Source organism: Marmota marmota, unplaced genomic scaffold (assembly GCF_001458135.2).
Source record: "Marmota marmota marmota unplaced genomic scaffold, marMar, whole genome shotgun sequence".
NCBI classification, from domain to species: domain Eukaryota; kingdom Metazoa; phylum Chordata; class Mammalia; order Rodentia; family Sciuridae; genus Marmota; species Marmota marmota.
Window position 1 is genome coordinate 8,187,671 of NW_025999949.1, and position 20,772 is coordinate 8,208,442.

At 36.1% G+C, this 20,772-nt stretch overlaps 1 protein-coding gene across 4 annotated transcripts in view; it reads right to left on the reverse strand.

Moving 5' to 3' along the window:
- Angpt1 (angiopoietin 1) overlaps nucleotides 1-19,865 on the reverse strand; it is a 228,026-nt gene extending 208,161 nt beyond the window's left edge. The window contains exon 1 of one of the 4 annotated variants that reach the window (XM_048802014.1): nucleotides 19,052-19,865. In XM_048802014.1, the coding sequence (XP_048657971.1) occupies nucleotides 19,052-19,348 (297 nt within the window). In that variant the 5' untranslated portion in view covers nucleotides 19,349-19,865. The remainder of the gene's footprint in view (nucleotides 1-19,051) is intronic. The other 3 variants (XM_048802012.1, XM_048802013.1, XM_015486372.2) reach the window with 3 other exon arrangements.
- Nucleotides 19,866-20,772: the final 907 nt, after the last annotated feature.

Genomic DNA, 20,772 nt, shown 5'->3' on the forward strand with positions numbered 1-20,772 from the left:
CGTCTACTAAGATAAAAGCCCACTCCTGACTTGGAGGAGCTGAGCTAGAGAGCAGCAGAAGCAGAAGGACAGTGGTTAAGAGTCCAAACTCTGGGAGCAAACTCTGGATCTTAGGATGTTATGACTTGGGACAATTTCCCTAGCTTAGTTTCCCAGTTTACTGTCCTTTAAAATGGGAATTATAGTTACAATCCCGTAAATTTATTATAAGGATTAACTGAGTTAATATATGTAAAACCCAGAGACAGAACCTGGAATATATAAATCCTCAATAATTACATTTCCAGGAGGAAAGACAGGAAAGCAAACAGTATGGTAAGTGTGATGATGGGCCGTGGGCTTTGCACAAGGAGCCAGATTAATAACAGGGTCTTGAACCATAAGGGGACAGGACACTTACTTCAAAATCTCTTGCTGCTTCCACTGGGCATATGCAGAGGGTACTGCTGCTGAGCAGAGTGGACCTCTAACAAGTTATTTTTGAAAATATATTTATACCATAAACCAAAAAATATCTTTTCCAAAGTGTGGCATTGGAAACTAATTCACCATTTACATTACCATTTCTTACACATGCATCCTTCTTGAGATCAAAACTCCTGAATATTACATGAGGCCTATTGTAAGTGAAAAGAATCCTTAAAATTAAGATTAAGTTGTGAAGTGTTTACAAGAGAATGCTACCTATCCAACTGGCTCATGGAGGACAGTTTAGATGACCAGTTTTCCTCCCTAATACTTGTCAATCATTTGAGAGTCAAATTCAAATGATTACAAAAAAAGGGAATAATAATTATGGGTTATGTACATGACACAACTTTGATGAAGCTGGTAGAATTTAGCAAGTACTTGCTACTTGGTGGCTTGAACCACAAAACTCTAGGGTTTCCTTTATATAAACACAAAGACATAGAGTATAGCCATACCAATTAGGCTCATTCATTTCATTCTTTTTCTTTCCTTTTCTTAAAATAAATTTTCATAGGGTCTATAGTGTGTCATAGTTACTATTGGCAGATATGAATGGCTTCTAAAATCACTCCTTAATATCTAGGGCTCATAATTAAGGGAAATGTGAACCAATTATTATAAATGCATATTTTCAGTACCCAAACAGTTTTTTTTTTTTATTTTGACCATGTTCAATTCTTTCTTTTATAGTTTCATCATCCTGTGTATCTCTTCATTATGTTAACTTAAAATTATTTGTGTGACTGCTTGGTGAATACCCAGTTCCTTGCTGGATCATGGACACTGGGTAATCAAAATATTTTTGTTTCACCTTTGTATCCAGTATTCCAACAAATGCTGGAGTGAACACATGATACCAATAAATAAGTATTCAGTGAGTGAAAAAATTAATGCAGTCTTGGAGAGCAAATTTTCATTAACTAAGACTTTATAACCATTCACACAAAATCTAGGCAGATTTTATGATCCACAAAGAATGTCTTTTCAAAAAAATTTTAGGCAAAACCACTATCATGCTGTAGGAGGACAATATCATTAATTATGTCATCTCTGAAAACTAAGAAAGGCAATAAACACAGCTCATGAATTAGCCTTAAATTGGCCAAAGTGTAGAATGTGTTTCCATTCCTAATTGATGCAATTTTATTCACAGAGATCCCTCTCCCTCTCCCTCTCCCTCTCCCTCTCCCTCTCCCTCNTCCCTCTTACTCTTCTTCCTCATCTTCTCCTCTCCTCTCCTCTCCTCTCCTCTCCTCTCCTCTCCCTCTCCCTCTCCCTCTCCCTCTCCCTCTCCCTCTCCCTCTCCCTCTCCCTCAAGCTAAACCAGATTTCTGGCTTTTCCAATTGTACTTCATAAACTCTTAGCTAACACACAACAGGTTTGTCACAAATTACCAAGTGATAAGATTTGACATCAGGCAATATGGACACCACCACCATACCACATCTTAAAAATACCTTTTTGTTAGGCAATACAAATAGATAACATGATGCAGATTTTTCTGGCTTGCTTGAATAATGCCTTTAACCACTCTCTACAGGATCAAGTGAGCAGAGAATATTCTACAATTGATTGTGTACAATCTGTGCAATGTTTGTTGCAGCTGTTACAAAAAAAAGAGGCATGTAAACCATATTTGGATTCACAAAACAAAGTACTTATGTAGTGGAACATAATTTAAAAAGTTGGAGAATATTTTATTTTACAGTGTATGATTCAATAAAATGATGATATAGCTCTGAATTCTTGTCCTGCTACCACTTGTAGTTCTTTCAGTGATAGACAAAAGAAATTAATATGCTTTTTGAAAGAAAATGATAGCCTGAGCATTCTTACTCAGTTTTTAAGCCTGAAACCTAAGGACTTGAAAGAAAGATATTTAGAGAGGTTGTAATGTTATTTTAAGTATGTGCTATTAACAAATTTACTTTTTTTACATTTGCATTATTGCAGGAGGCTAATAAAATACATCAAGTTGTACCTAATTCATCCTCAGTGATCTGGCCAATTCAATTTTCTATACTCACAAAGGTCTTTGCTTTTCAAAGCTATAAATTTCCTTGCATATAGCTATCATGTCCCCTGTAAACATTAGGAAGTATCCCAGGTTTTTGTGGCAGGTAGGAAAAGCCTTTTTGTTTGTTTGTTTTTAAGAAGATTTCAGAGGATTTTTCAGATGCGAGAAGTCAGAATGCATTGTTTTGCATGTCTGTTCTTCTTCAAGAAGCTACCCATAAAAAGCATTATGGGTAATGCCCAGCCAAGTGGCTCTCAGATTCTCATTTTAGAGAAGAGTTATTCATATTACACAGAATTAGCAGATATAGCTTCGTAAGAAATCCATTGCACTATATAACCATGCTTGTCTACTGAATTCAGGGCAGGAAAATCCTTCACTGGAATTTGTGTGTTATTAACTAAAGTCCACACTTTTCTGCTTTTAGTTTTACCTAATGTCCTTTTTGTTCAGGATCCCATCCAAGATTCCATATTACTCATTATGTCCCGTTAGGGTCTACTCCCTTTTTTGATGACCTGAACATTTTTGAGGAGTACTTGTTAGATATTTCATGGACTATCTCTAACTTGAGATTGTTTGGATGTTTTTGTCATAATGAGACTGTGGTTATGAGCTTTAAGAAAGAGATCACAGAAGAAAAGTGACATTCTGTGCTGTTCTGATAAGCGGAAATACTATCAAAATGACTTAGCACTGTTGATATTGACCTTAGTCATCTAGTTTGAGGAAGTGGTTGTTAAGTCTCTCTAGTGTAAAGTTACCTTTCCCCTCTTTCATGACAGCACTCTCTAGAAGGTGTGACTCTGTGCAGTTCAGCCTTAAGGAATGGGGAATCATGCTTCCCTTCTTTGAGGCAGAGCAACTTACAGAAACTTTTAAATTTCATAAACGAAGAAATCTGAAGTCAAATCCTGTTTAGTTCACATCTATAATCCATCACATGCTGAAAGCAAAACTATATGCATGCACATAAACACAAAAATACATACACACGTGCATTATGTGTTATGCAATAACACCTTCCCCTATAGCAAAATCAGGAACCATGACAAACACTGTGATTTGTCATTTTGCTAAAGAACAGAAGAACTGACTCATTGGAGAGTTCTAATTTCCATCATAAAGAAAGTAAATGGCTTCCCCATTCCTAATACCACAATATCACCTGGTTTGGGGTCTCCAGGGATTGGGGTCATTAGAGTGAATAAGACTCCATGATGTAAAGTCTTGAGAATATAAGAGGAGTGTGTATTTTTAAGATGATGTGAGTTTCCCAGTGAGCATATTTTATTTCTAGGCATAAATATGTGTTTGCTTAAATATCCACATGGCCCATGTTACAGGACTGTTATTCTTGCTCAGCAACATGGAATTTCTATGTTTTCACAGAACCAGATTTCTACTCATATTTTATCTAAAACTTGCTGGACTACCAGGGCATGCACACTCCTAATATTAACCAGGAATCTCTTTGTGCTATAAAAAGGCACAGAATGCATTGTAAGGCATGAGCCACTTGATAAATGCTGAAGAGAATTCTACCTACAGTTTGTTTTATAAAATGCATATTCTTAGAAGTGTATAATGACCCAATTGAAAACACAAGATCAGATTCAAGAAAAAAGGGCCACATGAGTCCCATTGGTTAGCTAATATCATTTAGTGTACCTTATTGCCTCTCTGAACAGATTCTTGGTACTGAAATGATTCTTCCTGAAATATTTAATGCCTTTGTTTTCAAAATGGAACCACTGAGATTTTTTTCCAGGAGGATTCATTTAAATTCCCAGGATCAAACAAACTTCAAAGAATAAAGCATTCATTTATGAAAGCATTCATATATAACACAAATAGAAGAGTATAATGCATATATCCTGCCTGACAGTAAAAGTGTGTAATTTTAAATAGATAGAGACCACGATGTAAGACTTATGGACCTGAGGAGAGTAATTTGACTCAATTCCCTAGGATATTCTATGCTATGCAAATTGCAAATGCATAAGATACACAAAGGTAAGGGAGAAAGAAAGGGCTCTTTACCTCTGCATTCATAAATTTATAGGACCTTATGATTGTCCTTTCCTTTCTCACTCAGGAAGACAGATGGACTCAATCTCACATTACATAATGTTAAGAACTATCCTTAAAGATGCCTGAAATTAACAGCTCTATAGGATACGAATACAGAAATACTTGCATTTTTCATAGTATCTATTACTTGAGTAAAGCATGCTTGTTGTGATATCCCCAGTTTTAAATCTTAGTATTATCTTTTTGACAAACACTTCTGAATTACTTTTTTTATGGCAGAACTGTACCTGCTACCTGATGATCTACCTGTTTTCCTTATCTGTTTGCCTTGTTATCTTATTGCCTTAGGGAAGAGTCTGGGGTGTGAAGGTCACTCTCCCTATTGTCACAGCATCTGGTCATTCACCCTTTCATAGAATTGCAAATTCTAAACCTGCTCTCTCTATATCCAATTATTGCTTATGTCCAAGTCCATTAAAAACTTGACAGTAAGTTTCCATCATCTTATTTGTTACCTTCTTCAGGAAACTCCATTGCATAGGAGTGAGCTGAAGGGTTTGTATCAATCTATCCATTCATTTACCTCATACGTCCATCCATCTTTCCATCCTTCCACTTATTAAACACTGTGTGGAGGATGGGGCAGGAGGGATTCTAGAACTCTCTGTAGCACAGCAGGCACATATTTAAGGAAGGAAAAGAAATCACAATATTGTAACAGAACTGCAAGATTTAGAAAGAGCTGGAACATAGAGAAAATTATGAAAGATGAGACTGGAGAAATAAGGGAAAACTCTCTGTTCTAAAATATTTCCCCTAGATTTTATTTCCTACGGATTATGCTACTATTTCTAAAGACCCCCTTCATATTTTTTTTGCCCTAAGAACAGTTACTCTGAAAAATAATGGCAATTCAGTCAAGTCTGCATGATCCCATTTTCTCCAAATCATTCCTGCTATTTTTATTTAACCTCAGTCTATAAGACCTATTTTTAGTTAAAAATTAAAATTTAAGCTTCCCTTACTTTGATTGTAAAAATGGCAAGCTCATAATGCATGATATATACAGCAAGCATGTAAGAGAAAATAAAAAAATATTCTTCAATTTTATCACTTAAATTAATCACTGTGAATATTGTTTCTGTTATTAATAGTACTGCAATATATTCCCTGTTGACAGTTTTATAAATATACTTACAAACTCATCCTCACCTCCCACTCTACCCTCCCATACAATCAGAGCTATAACATGCTCATGGCATTTTAAAAAATGAGAAAAGTAATAGTATGTAGGTACAGATTTGTGAGAATGAAATAACACACTTAAACTATCCAACCCAGAACTTTGTGTAAACTAAATGGTCGAAATATTGGCTTCTAATTTTACTACTGTAATTTATTCAGGCATATCACCTACTGGTTCATTCAACATCTTGTGGACATTTCGTTTTTAACAGCTGTGGTCGTGGGTCACTGAAGTCTCGGCCTTTCACCAGAGGATCTTGGGTTGAGGGTCTACTGATCCTGCCATTTATGGCCTGGGGGAACTTGTACATGGTTTCCTCATTTTCAGCCTGTAAATAATGTTGTTTATCTTTCAAATTCTTTTGAAGGATTAGAGATCATGTGTGTGAGGTGTCATAGTAAGTACCTAGTGACTAATAACACCCATGATTTCCAGTGTTTCTGCTCTGATGGCTGCAGTGAACACCTTCATGTATTTTGCTTTTTCCCTCTGTCAAACTGTTTTCCTTGGGAATGATTCCCAGAAGTTGAATTACTGAGTCAAAGGATATAAAAGTACTTAGTTTTTTTTTTTTTTTTTTTTTTTGGTACTCACTATTATGCTGTTTTCCAGTAAGTTTCAATCAGTATGTAATGTAATAAGCAAAGCACATCATACATTTAAGAATGTTCCTATACCTGTTTCATTTAAGTTTGAATCCCTTGCTCATAAGTTGAAAAGAGAAGAATCTAGGATGGATTTTACTGCAGGAATTCCAAACCACTGGGAATCAAACAGATGCAGCTAACTTGTTTTACATTTGGGAGACCACCAGTCAGCCATGCTCAGTAACAATTTTCAGAAACATCTGGATTTAAACTTACAGCCTGAACATGACAAGTTAAGTAGTGTAGGATTATAAAAAAGCTTCATTCCTAGAGTCCTCAAAAATGTGAATTCTCTGAGATTTTCATATTTTTTAAGTGATCAGAAAAACTACAAACAATGTTATCTATAAGACTCATATATCATTTTGGCATTATGGAATACTGGTCTACTCCAAGTTTTGTTGGTCCCTGAGGCTTCTTGCAAAGGAGAAGGTAGAAAAATTCTTACTGAAAACAATTTTATTCAAAGGACCACAAAGGTATATGCTGTCTTCAAGTTATATCTATTGAATCTTACTAAATTTATGTAAAACTGAAATATCTAACTTAAAAGAATAGTAAAGGAAGAAAAAGTACTGGTTTCAGAACCAATACAGGACTTATGACATTCTAATGATGTCCTAAGGCTCGCTGAAGTGCAAGCTTCTGGAATGCATAGTCCATATCAGATGCATTGTTCTTCAGTGACAAGCATAGTGATAGGCAGCACAGTCCTGTAAGCCTAGGTATCTGGTGACCATTCCAGTCCTAACTGTGGGTTCAATATATTACCCACAAGTTTAGTGTCTTGTAACAATCAATTGATTATGCTCATTGGGTCACAGACTCTATGGGTCAACGTCTTAGACAGGGTAAAATAGCAATAGATTGCTTCTCTTCCATGAAGAGAAGGACCTTGGCTCCAAAGCTTAAAGAAACTAAATGGGTGCAGACTATAATCCTGTGAAGGCTCTCTTACTCACATGTCTACAGACTGGGCTAGGATGTCTCAGATATGAGGACTTACTAACCAGAGCTCCTTCACATATCCTCCTCTATATGGCTTGACTTCCTCACAACATGGTGGACTTCTAACATGGCAGCTCAAGCCTCTGAATGTGAGTGTCGTGGTAAACAAGATAAAATGGAATTTCCTTTAGAAAGATTCAAGGCAAAGGGAATTCTTTACAGGAGGATAGCATGTAAGACAAGAGGTACTTTTATAACCATCTTTGGAAAATGCAAGATTGTTCTCCAAGTTCTATACTCTATATAATTTACTTGTACCTTTTCAATCTTACTAAATTAAAAAGCTGAATTTTATTTACTTAGTAGTAGTACTTGAACATGACGAGGATGTTTTTGGCTCTAAATTTTAAAAACTGTCTATATTTTTTTCAAACTACACTCCCATCCATGGACAAATAGCAGTGTGTGTCTCCCTGACATAAAATCTCCTTCTTACCATTGATTTTACAGGTGCCCACTAATCAGAGAAGGATTAAACACATGCTAACCTCATTTTCCTCAGGGGATATTTTGTAGTTAACAGAAGAGAGATTTTTCAAAATATTTGGTGAATTATCTGAAATATAAAAAATGTTTAATAAACTTACAGGGTTTTATTTAAATATTTTAATTGTCTTTGATACTTTTAAGGCCATGATATCTAAAATCAGATCTAAAGGAAGTTATTTCAAAATAATAGGCTAATAATATATAGAGATAACTTATGCTCAGGATAATTCATTTCCAAAGTAACTTTTTTCATTGCAAATTGATCGAGTTTTTGTCCCATATGAAACATAATTGTCACAAAATTTTAAAAATTCCTTTCTCTCTGATAGGAAGGTTTCATAGTCTGATATATACATTTGATTCTCAAATTCTCAGTGAAGAGCTGATTGTGGGATTTCCACTTCTAGTGTCAGCTTTAATCATTTATCTGAATAAAGGTCTCCTAAATTTATTAGTATACCTTGACCGTCAGTAAGAGATACTACTGACAGTGTCACTTTCAGGTGTCTTTATTAATTATCTGGGATTTTTTAAAGCATAGACTTGAATTCAAGTCTACTTTCACATACTAAATAATATTTTTTGAAAGTCAAAACATACATAGCATGTAGTCTTTTTAAATGGAATAAATGATAATTTTTGCACAAACAGCACCCTAATCCGTTAATGTTGAAATGGTAAAGGATCTCTTCTATTGAATATTTTTATTCTTATTTGGTCTTCAGCAGAAAGAAATATAACTTGATACTACAATGAAGTGCTTCTAAGTGAAAAATGTAGATAAAATAGTTTAAGACACTATCTTTATCTGTATCAAAATAACCCCAACATGAGGTAATATAGCTAAATAACTCATTTGTTTGGGGGAAAGATATCAAGGAATTATTTGCCACTGACAGATTTTTTAAATTAAAAAGAAAAACACACAAAAAAAACTGTTCTAGGACAGAAAGAATCATAAGAAGAGTAGTCATCTTATAGAACCTAAAATCCATGTATGGAAAATTCTTCTGATTGCCAAATGAAGGTTATTTATTATGGACATATCCTCCAAAAACTTAAGAAAAGCTTCATTTTAATCTTTTATCTGCTCCCCCACCATTCATAATTGTTTTAATTTTTGAAAGAAAATTCCAAAGAGGAGAAAATAATAAAGAGTTCTCAGATTTACCCATTCAGAAAGTCTGAGTTCAAATTTTACATCTGTGTCCAAGTAGACAGGCAAACTTCTAAACATCATTTGATTCCACTGGCCCTCAGTTTCTTTATCTATAAAATTGCTTTGATATATCCATTATTTATTAAAAAAAATGCATGTATTTATCTATTTGGAGGATGATACTGTAGACTAAAGTAGACCTTGGAACGCCCTATTTGTTACTAAACGTCATTATTCTTTTTCATACTTCCTTTGATGACAGAACATCCAGCAACTATTCCCCTCTTTTCAGATTGTGTTATATGGATGACATCAATCCATAATTATGTGTCTCCTAAAGTACAAACTGTATAACTAAACATCAGCAATCACTTCCCAGCCTCCATGAATATGTACTTGCTATATTGTCAGCTATCTCCTGAGAAGGGAGGAAAATCAGCAGACATAATAGAAGATGAAAAGGATGGGGAGGGGAGAGGAAGAATAAAGAAAATTAAAATTGAGAAATGAGTCCTCCCTGATCTACAGTTTCCTATTTCAGGAAAAGACCCTGTCATTCAGCATCAGCACTAGAATCCTTCAGACCACTTCACTGACCATGCAGTTGCCCCAGATAGCTTGAGCACTACAGCATGCATGTAGGCATATGTACAGCCTGGCAGTGTCCACCAGGCCCCTACAGTGTCCACATGCCACACACTGCTGGCTCTCATCATTTAATGGAAAGCAGAGGTCAAACAAACAGACACACATTGAGTTGTCTGGTTTCTTAAAATGTGTTTTAGTCTATCTCACCATATAAAAGTACATGGAAATCCTAACTGAATTCAAATTTGTCTTTAACCTGTGTTGTCTTCCCTCCTTTGGTGATTCTATGAAGAAGAATGGACAGAAGGCAGTTGGGTTGTCTGGAGTCTTCCTATCTGCTGTAGTTGATCTTCATCAGCTATGGAGACAGCTATGGAACCCAGGCTTGTGAGTGTTCAGGCCTCCACCCAGCAGAAGAAAAGAGAAGATCTGTCACAATTGCCTGCAAGTAGCAACATTCTTGGCCTTGGTCCAAAATACCAGAAATATTTTAATTAATAGGGACAATGATAAATAAAATAGGAAGTGAGATAAAAGGTCATTGCCTGAGAAAACAAGGCCTTTCTCCTCATTTTTACAACTCTCGGATTGACCCGCTAAAATAAAGTGCATGCAAATAATATTTTAAGTTCCAGAATGTGCTGTTTCTTTTCCAAACAGGATTGCCTACAGATAAATCCAAGAGGGAGGTCATTCAATTGAATGGAAGATATTCAGAAGAGGCAGCTCCGCACCATGTAAAGCAATTGTAAGCCTTTCTCTGTGTTTTAGAAATTTTCAGATAAATAGTCAGACTCAATTAAGCTCTATACATTCAAGAAGATGGTGCTTCTATGGAGAGAGGTGGGAGGGAATGCAGATGGGGTTGCCTGGTCTGTCAACAGACCATGGGAGGGCAGAGAGAATTGGCTATTGTGCTTCCAACAGCAGCAAAACCTGCGTGCCATGACCAATTTAACCATGGAGCTTTAGAGTTGGGCTGTGGATAAATGGTTGTCTGAAACAGAATTTGAGAAAAGGGCAACTCATTTAGTATGAAAGAATTAAGGATTTATACACAAAGGCAACTCCAGAAAAAAATTTTTTTTAAATGGACTTAATGGTTTGAGGATTGACAGGAGGAGACATGGTTAAAGTTGCTGTTGCTAATCCCATGGTTGGTTCATAGCATAGGTCATGGAGTCAGACAGCCCCAGGTTGGCTGCTGGCCTGCAATTTAGCCATTGTGGAAAAGTGGTGTCCTCTCCCCATCCCTCAGCTTCTTCATTTGGCAAGTGATTCATTCAATTATAATACTTTCTACTTCATACTGGCTTTTAAAAGTAGTCAATAAATTAAAACATGTAAAGTTCTTCTAAGTATTCTAGTATTTTTTTTTTAGTTGTAGTTAGAAACATTACATTTGTTTTATTTATTTATTTTTATGTGGTGCTGAGGATCGAACCCAGGGCCTCACACGTGCTAGGTGAGCGCTCTACCGCTGAGCCATAACCCCAGCGATCTTCTAAGTATTCTAATATTAGAATATTCTAATAGTTTGAGAAAAAGTTTCCAACAGTTAACTAACACTAAACCTAGAACTGTCCGTAGCAATAACTAATGCTTACTTAACATTTATGGTATGATACAACTTACACAAAGTAATTTATGTGAATTATGTTTACATTTAGCAATAACCTTTAATTATTGGTGCTGTTATGAACTCAATTTAACTCATAATGAACTGAGATATAGAGAAGTGAAGGAATTTGCCCAAGATCACACAGCAAGTAAATGGTACTGCCAGGAATTCAAAACCAGCAGTAATGTTGTAGGCACAACATATGTCATTTTACTCTACATTTTAAGTCATTAAATACTCAGTTTATTAAACAAACCTATTGATTCATTCAATAAATATTGAAGTGACTGTCACTGGATAGCTCTATTCTTTTTTTAAAAAAGTGAGTGAAATAGGAAAATGATGATAACACTGGTAATGTTGGTGATGAGGATACACTCTCTGCATCTTAACATCTGCATAATTAAGACAAGTGATGCCAAGACCTGCTTTGAACAACAAATCTTGAGTTGTAATAAATACCCACTGGACTATAAAAGTCTGCTGTATATTAATAGTGAAGATAAGAATAGTGTTAAAATGCTTTACAAAATCCCAGGACTATCTTTAAGGGTTTATAGGGGAAATGAAATTTGGATGATTATTTGTTGTTGGTTGTTGTTTATTGTACTGGGAATTGAACCCAGGTCCTCAAACATGAAACAAGTATGCACTCCACAGCTGAGCTATATCCGCAGGCCTGAATCAGATTTTTTTTTCCTCTGTTTGTTTGTATGGGTAGAGGTGGGGGTGGGGTATACTGGAGATTAAACCAAGAATCTTGTACATGCTAGAGAAGCATTCTACCACTAAGCAACAGCCACAGCCCTATTTATTTTAAGTTGTCCAGGCTGACCTCAAATTTATGATCCTTATGCTTCAGCCTCCCAAATAGCTGGGATTACAGGTGTGCATCACCTTACTCAGCTAACTTGGGATTTTAGAGTACTTATTGGTTCTTGGGAAGCAAAAATCCTTCATTGTGTATTACTGTAATGTAACTCATTCAGCTTTAAGAAACAAAATAAAGCCTATCTATAAATTTTCCCCTAATGAATTAATATATACTTATCAATTAAACTTGAAAATACATCATCTTTCAAAATTGTCACCAGTCATTGCCTGGAAATTTACAAGTTGACCATTTGACATTGGCTGATGTGTTTCTATCACTAAGGATTCAAGACATTCACACTGTGCTTACATTTTCTTAACATTCAGCTGTGAGTTTACTTTAGACACATGTTGATATCTGTGCTAATTTGCATGATCATTCAATAGTTCAGGCAAACTTAAGAAACACATTCCCATACAGACTGTATAGTATAAATAAGTAACATTCATCTTACTCTACATTTTCTAATACTTACTGATGAAAGAAAAAAAAACCACATAAGCCCAGATGTACTATTGATGAAATTCTTAGCTACCAGTAGGTCTGTATTTGGCGTTGTATGTTTTACTTCCCTTTCTCTTTTAAAAATTCCTCTTCCACTCACTCACTCACTCGAAGGAAGAAATTCAGATCATTTACATCAACAAAGAAATCCAGGTTATTCAGGACCAAATAAGCCTGAGAGCTTCTCAGTTCTAGTATTTCTATATGAGAATAAGAGAAGAGTATTCAGGTACAGACCCTAGGTATAAATAGCCCCCAAATAAAAAGCACACCACAGAGTGCTTCATTCTTTAGAAACTCCTTTGATAACAGAGGGGGTACATCTTGTGTACACATTATAAAAAGATTTAAACACTAAGAGGCCCTCCCTCCCACAGACCAAGGGTCCAAAACCAAAGGGGATTTGGAATTTCCCAACTTCACTGCAAGAGATGATCTTGTATTGGAACAAGAGTCAAGGATGACTCAGAATGTAATTAGGCTTGTGCATTAGAGCAAATGATACAATATAGCTTGTGGTATTAAAAAAAAAAAAAAAGAGGAACACAAAGCAGGAAAAGACCCCTAATGTGTCTGCACAGAGACCATTGCAGAATGAAAGCAAAACCCCCTAAATTAGCAAATTATCGCATGGGGGCTGCCAGTGCTCTGTAATCTGTAGCTGAACACCTCTCTTATTGCTTCTTTGATCCATCATCTATACAGGTGAGAACACTTCTCTCTAATCTTTCTATCTAAAACAAGTGACAGAGACAAAAAAGTTTCTAAATATACCGAATGCAAGAGGCTGAGCTGAAGTCCCATTTCTAAGAAAACAGAATGTCTCCAGAGTTTTGTCAACATTCTTGCTAATGCTGCAACTAACAGGATGAAACAGGTACAGGAAGCAGGGGACCATGGAGTCCAGACCTGTTTATCCAGAGATTGGGGACCTGTATCGTTATTCAGGTGCTTTTTCTTTTCTGACATATATCTGCTTTGGGAATATTTCTTTGTTCAAGGGATGATGGGCAGTGGAAAGAAAAGACATGAAATTCCCTTGTCTGTACTCTTCTGAAATGTCACCTCACAGCATGCCAGACACCAAGCCAAGAAATGGCTTAGTCAGGCTCTCCGCCAATTGGCAGGGACCTAAAACTTACTGGGCCTCCTGAAGGGCAATGTTTTTTCCCACACAACAATCCCCACAGTTTACCTTGCAATGGTCCCAGTATTAATACTAATTCTTCTTGTGATATTGGGCAGGGAGCAGGGGTCAGCAAACTTTCTTTTAAAGGCCAGATATTAAAAAATTGAGATGCTGTAGGCTATTTGATTTCAATTGCAATGACTTAACTTGCTTTTGTAGGAGAAAAGCATCAACAAGCATCACAAAAACAAAAAAAAATGTGGCTCTGTTTCAATAAAACTTTATTTACAAGTGCAGGTAGCAGGCAAGATTTGGCTCTAGGGCTATAGTTTGCTGCTTGATGTTGAAGATGGAACTCAGAATATTAATAAAAATTTCTCACATTACATAGCTAAGTAGCATGAGGAATATAATTGGGTCTTATTTTAAAATATATATTTAATTATAGTTCAAATCTACCCATGGAATTCATTTCTCTCTATTCATTAAAAAAAAAAAAAAAACGACATAGTCATCCCTTAGTGTCAATGGGGAACTGGTTCAAGACCCTCCACAGATATCAAAACCTGTGGATGCTTAAAATTTAACATAAAATAGCTAGGATCTGCATGTAACTCATGACACCTCCTATGTATTTGAAATGTCTGCATTATTTATCATACCTAATATAATATAAATGTTATATTAAAGATTGCACTATATTATTCAGGGAATAATGACAAAAAAAAGTTTGTATGTGTTTCAGTATTTCAGTGTAGACACAAATTTTAAACAAATATTTTTTTACTTTAGGTGGGTTAAGTTAGATGATGCAAAATCTGCAAAATGAAGGGTCAACGGTATTCTCTGCTAACGCTGCTCTAGACATTATTCTAGAGGTCAATCTGCTACCGAAAGGAATAAATAGTCATAAATAAAAACTGGTAAACAATATGGGTATAGTCCCTACCTCACAGAGCTAAGAGTCTGCAAGAATATCGTCACTCATTCCACATTCTTCTAGGTATAAGGAATGCTAAGGATAGACAAGAAACCTGCTCTAGTGAAATTCACATTCTTAGTAGAGGAAGATGGAATAGACAGAAAATGAATAATATAACATCACACAGGAGTAAATGTCATGAAGAAATTAAATAGCACAATATGATAGCAAGTTATTCAGCAGAATAGGAAAGGTAGGAAGTAATGGTGCTCAGAGAAGACTTTTGCATGAAGACTTGAATAAAGAGGAGGAGCCATCCATGGTAAGAGCTGGGGGAAGAATTTTCTGAGCTGAGCAAATAGCTTGTAAAGTGCCCAAGGCAGGAATGAGCTTGTCTGTTGGAGAAATAACAAGAAGGGCAATGTCATTTGAGTGTCTGGAATGTCGTTTGAAGGTAATAAATGATGAGGCCACTAAAGGGGTGTGGGGCAAATCACATAGGACTTCTTGGTAAGAAATCTGGATTTTGTTCTTATATAATGGAAAACTATAGGGGGGGGGGGTTACGAAAGCAAAGGACACATTCCTATTCATTTTAAATTAAACCAATAACTGTATATGAGATGAGCACTATTTTTAAAAGCCTCAACGTAAAGGGTAGAGTCAGGGGTAAAGAAGGTCTGCAGATACCCACAGGAAAGGACCCACCAGCCCTAGCTCTAAAACCTGAGCTCCATCAATGAAAACAGGCTGGGGAGAACTCATAAGCTGTGACAGCTCCAACTGCCCAGATTCCAGGACCAAAATGGTGTCTATTCCTTCTTGGATCTTTTGTTTTAAAAATGTAAAAAACAATAAAACCTAACTATTGATTGAAAAATTAACTCAGATTCTGAAGGGCTCCTCCCTTGCTTAAAAATCAAGGTTCTGTTCTTGAAAGGAATTTGGTAAAGACTTTTCCACAAACCTGATTTAAAAGAAATCATTCCTGTTGACTTTTCTTGGCAATTGCCACTTTTTCCAATTTCTATGCACAAATCAACGATGTCTTCAAGTTTAGAGACAAATTATTAAAAACGTACTCATCTACTCTCTACTCATTTCACACAATTAGGAAGTCCCCCCCTCATGAAAATAAAGTCCCCCCTCGTGAAAATAAAACACAAGCATATCCTTTCTGGTTTAATATTGTACAGTCACCAGCCTGCAAAACATTTGGTAAAAGCAAAACACACCTTCTAAACATTCTAGAACATTTTATATTCTAAATACAAATATTTAAAATTTGCATCTTAGTAAAACTTTGACATATAAAAGGAAAATAACAATAACAATCCATAACAGATATGGATGTTAATACCTTTCTGTCGTAGAAATGTAGGAAGAGATCATGACAAAAGGGCAAACACACAATAATCATTCATATTTATTGTTACATATCCAAGATGTATTCACTGTCAGACAAGTGATACATTTGCTAATAATATGAAAAGGAGCTATGATAGAAGAAAGTCAAACTCAGACACACATCCAGGTATTTCACCCAATAAAACTGTGATGTTGGGCATCAGTGTCATGCTACTCTTTGCTATCTGACAAGTCAAGATAACTCAGCCTACCTCATGTTAACTAAACAAGTTCCCATGGAAAGTTAGTCTTTCTCAATTAAATCCCTCATGTCAGTAGATCAGTGCCATAACAATTCCAGTGTTTATGGTGACCAGTAAATCATTTGCCCCCTTGCATACTTTTCTTCATGTTCAGTTGTAAGACCAGAGAAGTGGCAGAATGAAATTTGAGAATGTAAGTCTCTTAAAGTGACTTGTAATGATGGCTCATGTCTTACAAAGAATTTTTAAAACTCTACTTCACCAGCGTTCAAGGAAGAGAACAGATTAACATAAATTATCAACTAGCATTGGTAACACTCATTTATTCTACATCAGAAACGTTCCTGACAGTGATGCCATGTGCTGCATAATAATCACCATGCTTTGATTAATTATTTTGTCGAATAAATGGATGAATTAATTTCACTTACATACACTGATAGCCTGGGTTTCTGCAGTGCATGGCTTCTTACCCATTCCAATTAATTTGAATAAAAATATAAGTAGTACAAGTGGCAGTCTAGAATATACCAAATGGTTACAGTTTAAAAAAAAAAGTCCATCTGATAGATAAAAATAAACATATATTACAAGAAATTTAGAATTTGGATTGAAGGAAACCTCTAATTAAGGGAAATTTATGAGAGCCTTTAGCAAATTCTCTGCTGAATGCATTTATTTGGTTTCTTGATCCTCCAATCACATTAACAATGACAAAAGATATGCAAATTTAAACAGACAATAGTCAAGCCAAACTGCTCTGACTCATACCAACTGAGAGACATTTTCAGCAAGTATTCAGCCTGATTTGCTCTTGCAAGGGTCCATATAACCAAAGAACATTTCAATAGTTATGTTTGGCTATATTCTGAGAGCTGTGCCATAATCATTGACCAAGAACAATGTAAACAAGAATCAAATTTATTTCACAAAATAAATTAACATACGAAATGTGTACATGACTTAAGCCCAGTAGAATTATGTGTTTACCCTGTCACTGCTGAATAATTGCATAGCAACACAAAATATGCATTTCTATGTTTGAATCACCATTTTCATTGTATGTTTTAAGCAAACAAAACATTACATTTTTGGTAGAATAGATCATTCATGACAATTTGGGACTAAATTTCCCTCTAGGTCCCCCTGAAAGAATTTAGACCATTTATCATGATTGATTCTCATTAAAAAAAACTAGATGGGATAGTATATTAAGAATAATAACAAGCTGTTCAACCAAGCTATTCATTTCTTTACTATGGAAATAAGGTTTGCCAAAGGGAAAAAACTGACATTCTATTTGTAACTACTATCACCTGAAAATTAAGCTACAGATTTTAAAAGACTGCAGAATTCTATTTTCCTTCTTTTCTTCTTCCCATCTATTGATATTTCACCTGTAGTCTGTAATAAGAAGACTAACTGCAATTCCGAATTTGGAAACTCTAGAACAACCAAGTTCCAGTTAACATGTCAAATGAAATAACAGTGATCTTAGTTCAGTCCCTAGTGGACAAAAGTAGAACAACTATTACTCGGCATGATTCAGCAGGGCTGACCTAAATGATTGTGACCAGACAGCAACAAAAAAGAGCATTTGTCCCATCCCTATCTTTTATCCTCTTAAAGGGTAACAGACTACCTTTAAAGAAGCCCGTTCATGTCCCTGTCTATATGCACCAAGTGAATCTGTTAGTAATGATCCGGGGGAGAAGCTTTTCACAGACAGGGACATTACCACCATTCAATTGAATTCGCTTACTGCTGCTTACCTGTTACACAATTAGACAGTAAAGAGAGAAAGGTCTGCAGAAAGTGTCCTCATAGTTTAATAGGCACAGTTTCAATGCAAACTTTTCAGTGGTTTAGTTTGATTTCTATAAATTGGGATTGAATGCATATCCAACATCAACATTCATCTGGATATTGAGACTCCCAAATGGCACTATCTCTGACACAAAATCCCTGGGAAAGGAGGTACTTCAGGAATATGCAGAGCCTGCTTAAAGTGTTCAGTCTAAATCTGCAGGTGCATGTGTCTGTGAACAGCCACTGCTGGCTGCATTTCTCCTCTCATTGTGACAAGTAATCTCTTCCTGATGAGTCCACATTAAACCTTTTTCTTGATTTTTCTCAAGCACAGAAGAACTAGATGACAGAAATAAGTCCTCTATATCCTGCCACTTGTTGAAATTAACAGTTCCCTCTACTCATACAATTTATTCAACCAATAAATATTATAAAGATTGAAAAAATGGACATTTTGTGGCAATTGCAAAATCCTAGCTGCACAAAATTTTCTAGTGTAAAATTGATTTGATCCTCAATAAATATTGTCATTATGATTTTCTTTTTTCCACCAATTGGCTTAAAAGGTGCATGCTTTCTTTTTTTCTTTCTTTTTCTTTTTTTTTTTTTTAATTTGGATTTTGACAGACTAAACACTCAAGATAAACTTTTAAAAAGAGAAAAGCAGAGCTGTCATAAGGTGCCAGTATTAGATGCACAAATCCGGGGAGTGGGGAGCGCCCTGCATTCAAATGCTTACATAAGCCCAGAAACCTTGGCTTACTCAGAAAGTCAAACCGGAGAGCCCGCTTGCATTTGCAAACACTGCCCCCCTGGAGCAAAAGGTAAACACACAAATGCCCCCCTAAGGAACGCTAAGTTAGCTGCAGAGCAAGAAGAGAAACGGCTCCATGCAATTAAGAAACTGAAAGCAATCACTTACTTTTTGTAGCCACTGAGTATAATTTTCCATCACATGCTCCAGATGTTGAAGTTTCTGGGAAGAGAAATCCGGTTCCACGTGTGGAGCATCTCTCTGCAGAGCGTTTGTGTTGTACTGGTCTGTCGTACTCTCACGACAGTTCCCGTCGTGTTCTGGAAGAATGAAAGTGTAGGCACATTGCCCATGTTGAATCCGGTTATATCTTCTCCCACCGTTTTCTGGACTCCGGCGCTGGTTGCTGCACCCTATGTGAGTCAGAATGGCAGCGAAGAAAGCAAAGGAAAGGAAAACTGTCATTGTACTGCCAGCACTCTCCTTCCGTGTCTCTCGCAAAACTTGCTCCTCTCTTCTGACCTTTAAACTAGTTCTTTATTTCAGGTAAAACTGCTTGTTTGTTTGACTTTTTTCCCCCTCAAAGAAAGCGTTTGCAGAAGAATCATAGAAAACTAGCCATTTGTTAGCTTTGTTCTCAAATGTTATTTTTTTTTATTTCACTGTAATGATAGTTTCCTTCGTTAAAACTTGAGATATTTATTGCATAGTAGCTGAGATTTATTGTTTCCTCTCTGTGTAACCGTTCAGCGTGGAGCCTGCCTGAGTCAGCTGCCTGTACATACTCTAGACCCTTTCCTCTGCCCTATCTGCTGCAGATCTGCTATTTTCTCCCAGACCTCAGTGAGTTTTATTAAGGTTGCACATCCAAGCCAAGCTGGAAGCAGGCAGCCTTTCACAAGATGACTTGACAGGAATGCATGAGTGTGCCCCTATGCTAAGGATTGCTGATGGCTTTGGGCGGCGGATCGTCTTACAAATTGGCTAGATGCGCATGACCTCGATCATGTATGGGCCTCCCGCCCCTTCCGCAGACAATTGCCCTCAGCCTGTAGCAGATTCACGGGAAATCAATAAATAGAGCAGTCCACCTTAATACACTTTTGGTGTGTATGCTGACCTACTAAAATCCAACAAACCAGCTGTATGTTTTTAAAGTTACTATTTAATATAAAACCCCAAGGAAAAAAGTGGGCACAATGTCCAATGAAATTATTTTTAGCAGTGAATGATAAATCTGTATAATTATTACATTTATTTCAAAAAAAAAAAACTTTTATTTTTGACTCTGGGGAAAAATGTATTAAGAACTATTTTTAGAGAGGTATTGTTTTATTGTGTTCACTTAGAATTTTATGAGTTAGAGAAAGGAATTAAAGAGGATTAAATTATCAAGAAAATTACCCTAATTTGTCACTCAAAGCAATATAGCATGTGCATATTAAACAGAAGTATCAAAATACTTTGGGGATATGGATTTTAAATGAAGCTGGTTGCTTGATCAAAATGCAACCCTTCATGGAAGCTCTGTGTATAGAAATTGAGCAACTTCCCCAGAAAAACAATGTGGTTACAGTTTAAGACAGTTGCCTGAAATTATTAATTCCTGTGGTACGTGCTAATCATATATTTCACAAGAACCTTCTTGGTGTTGCTATGTCTGTCTTTAACACTGGTATGGAAATTCCACATAAATCCTCTGTGGCTGCAGAGACAAACCATCTGAGAACAAGTATCTATCAGGTGTGCCAGTGGTCTGAACAGGAGAAGTCTCTGTGGTTTTATTAAGGAAGAAAGAAAAATGATCAGAAGGTGTTTTCCCAAATGTATAACATAAATATTTGAGCAAAAGAACCAGTAAAATACACAGAACAGGTGATGATTATAGA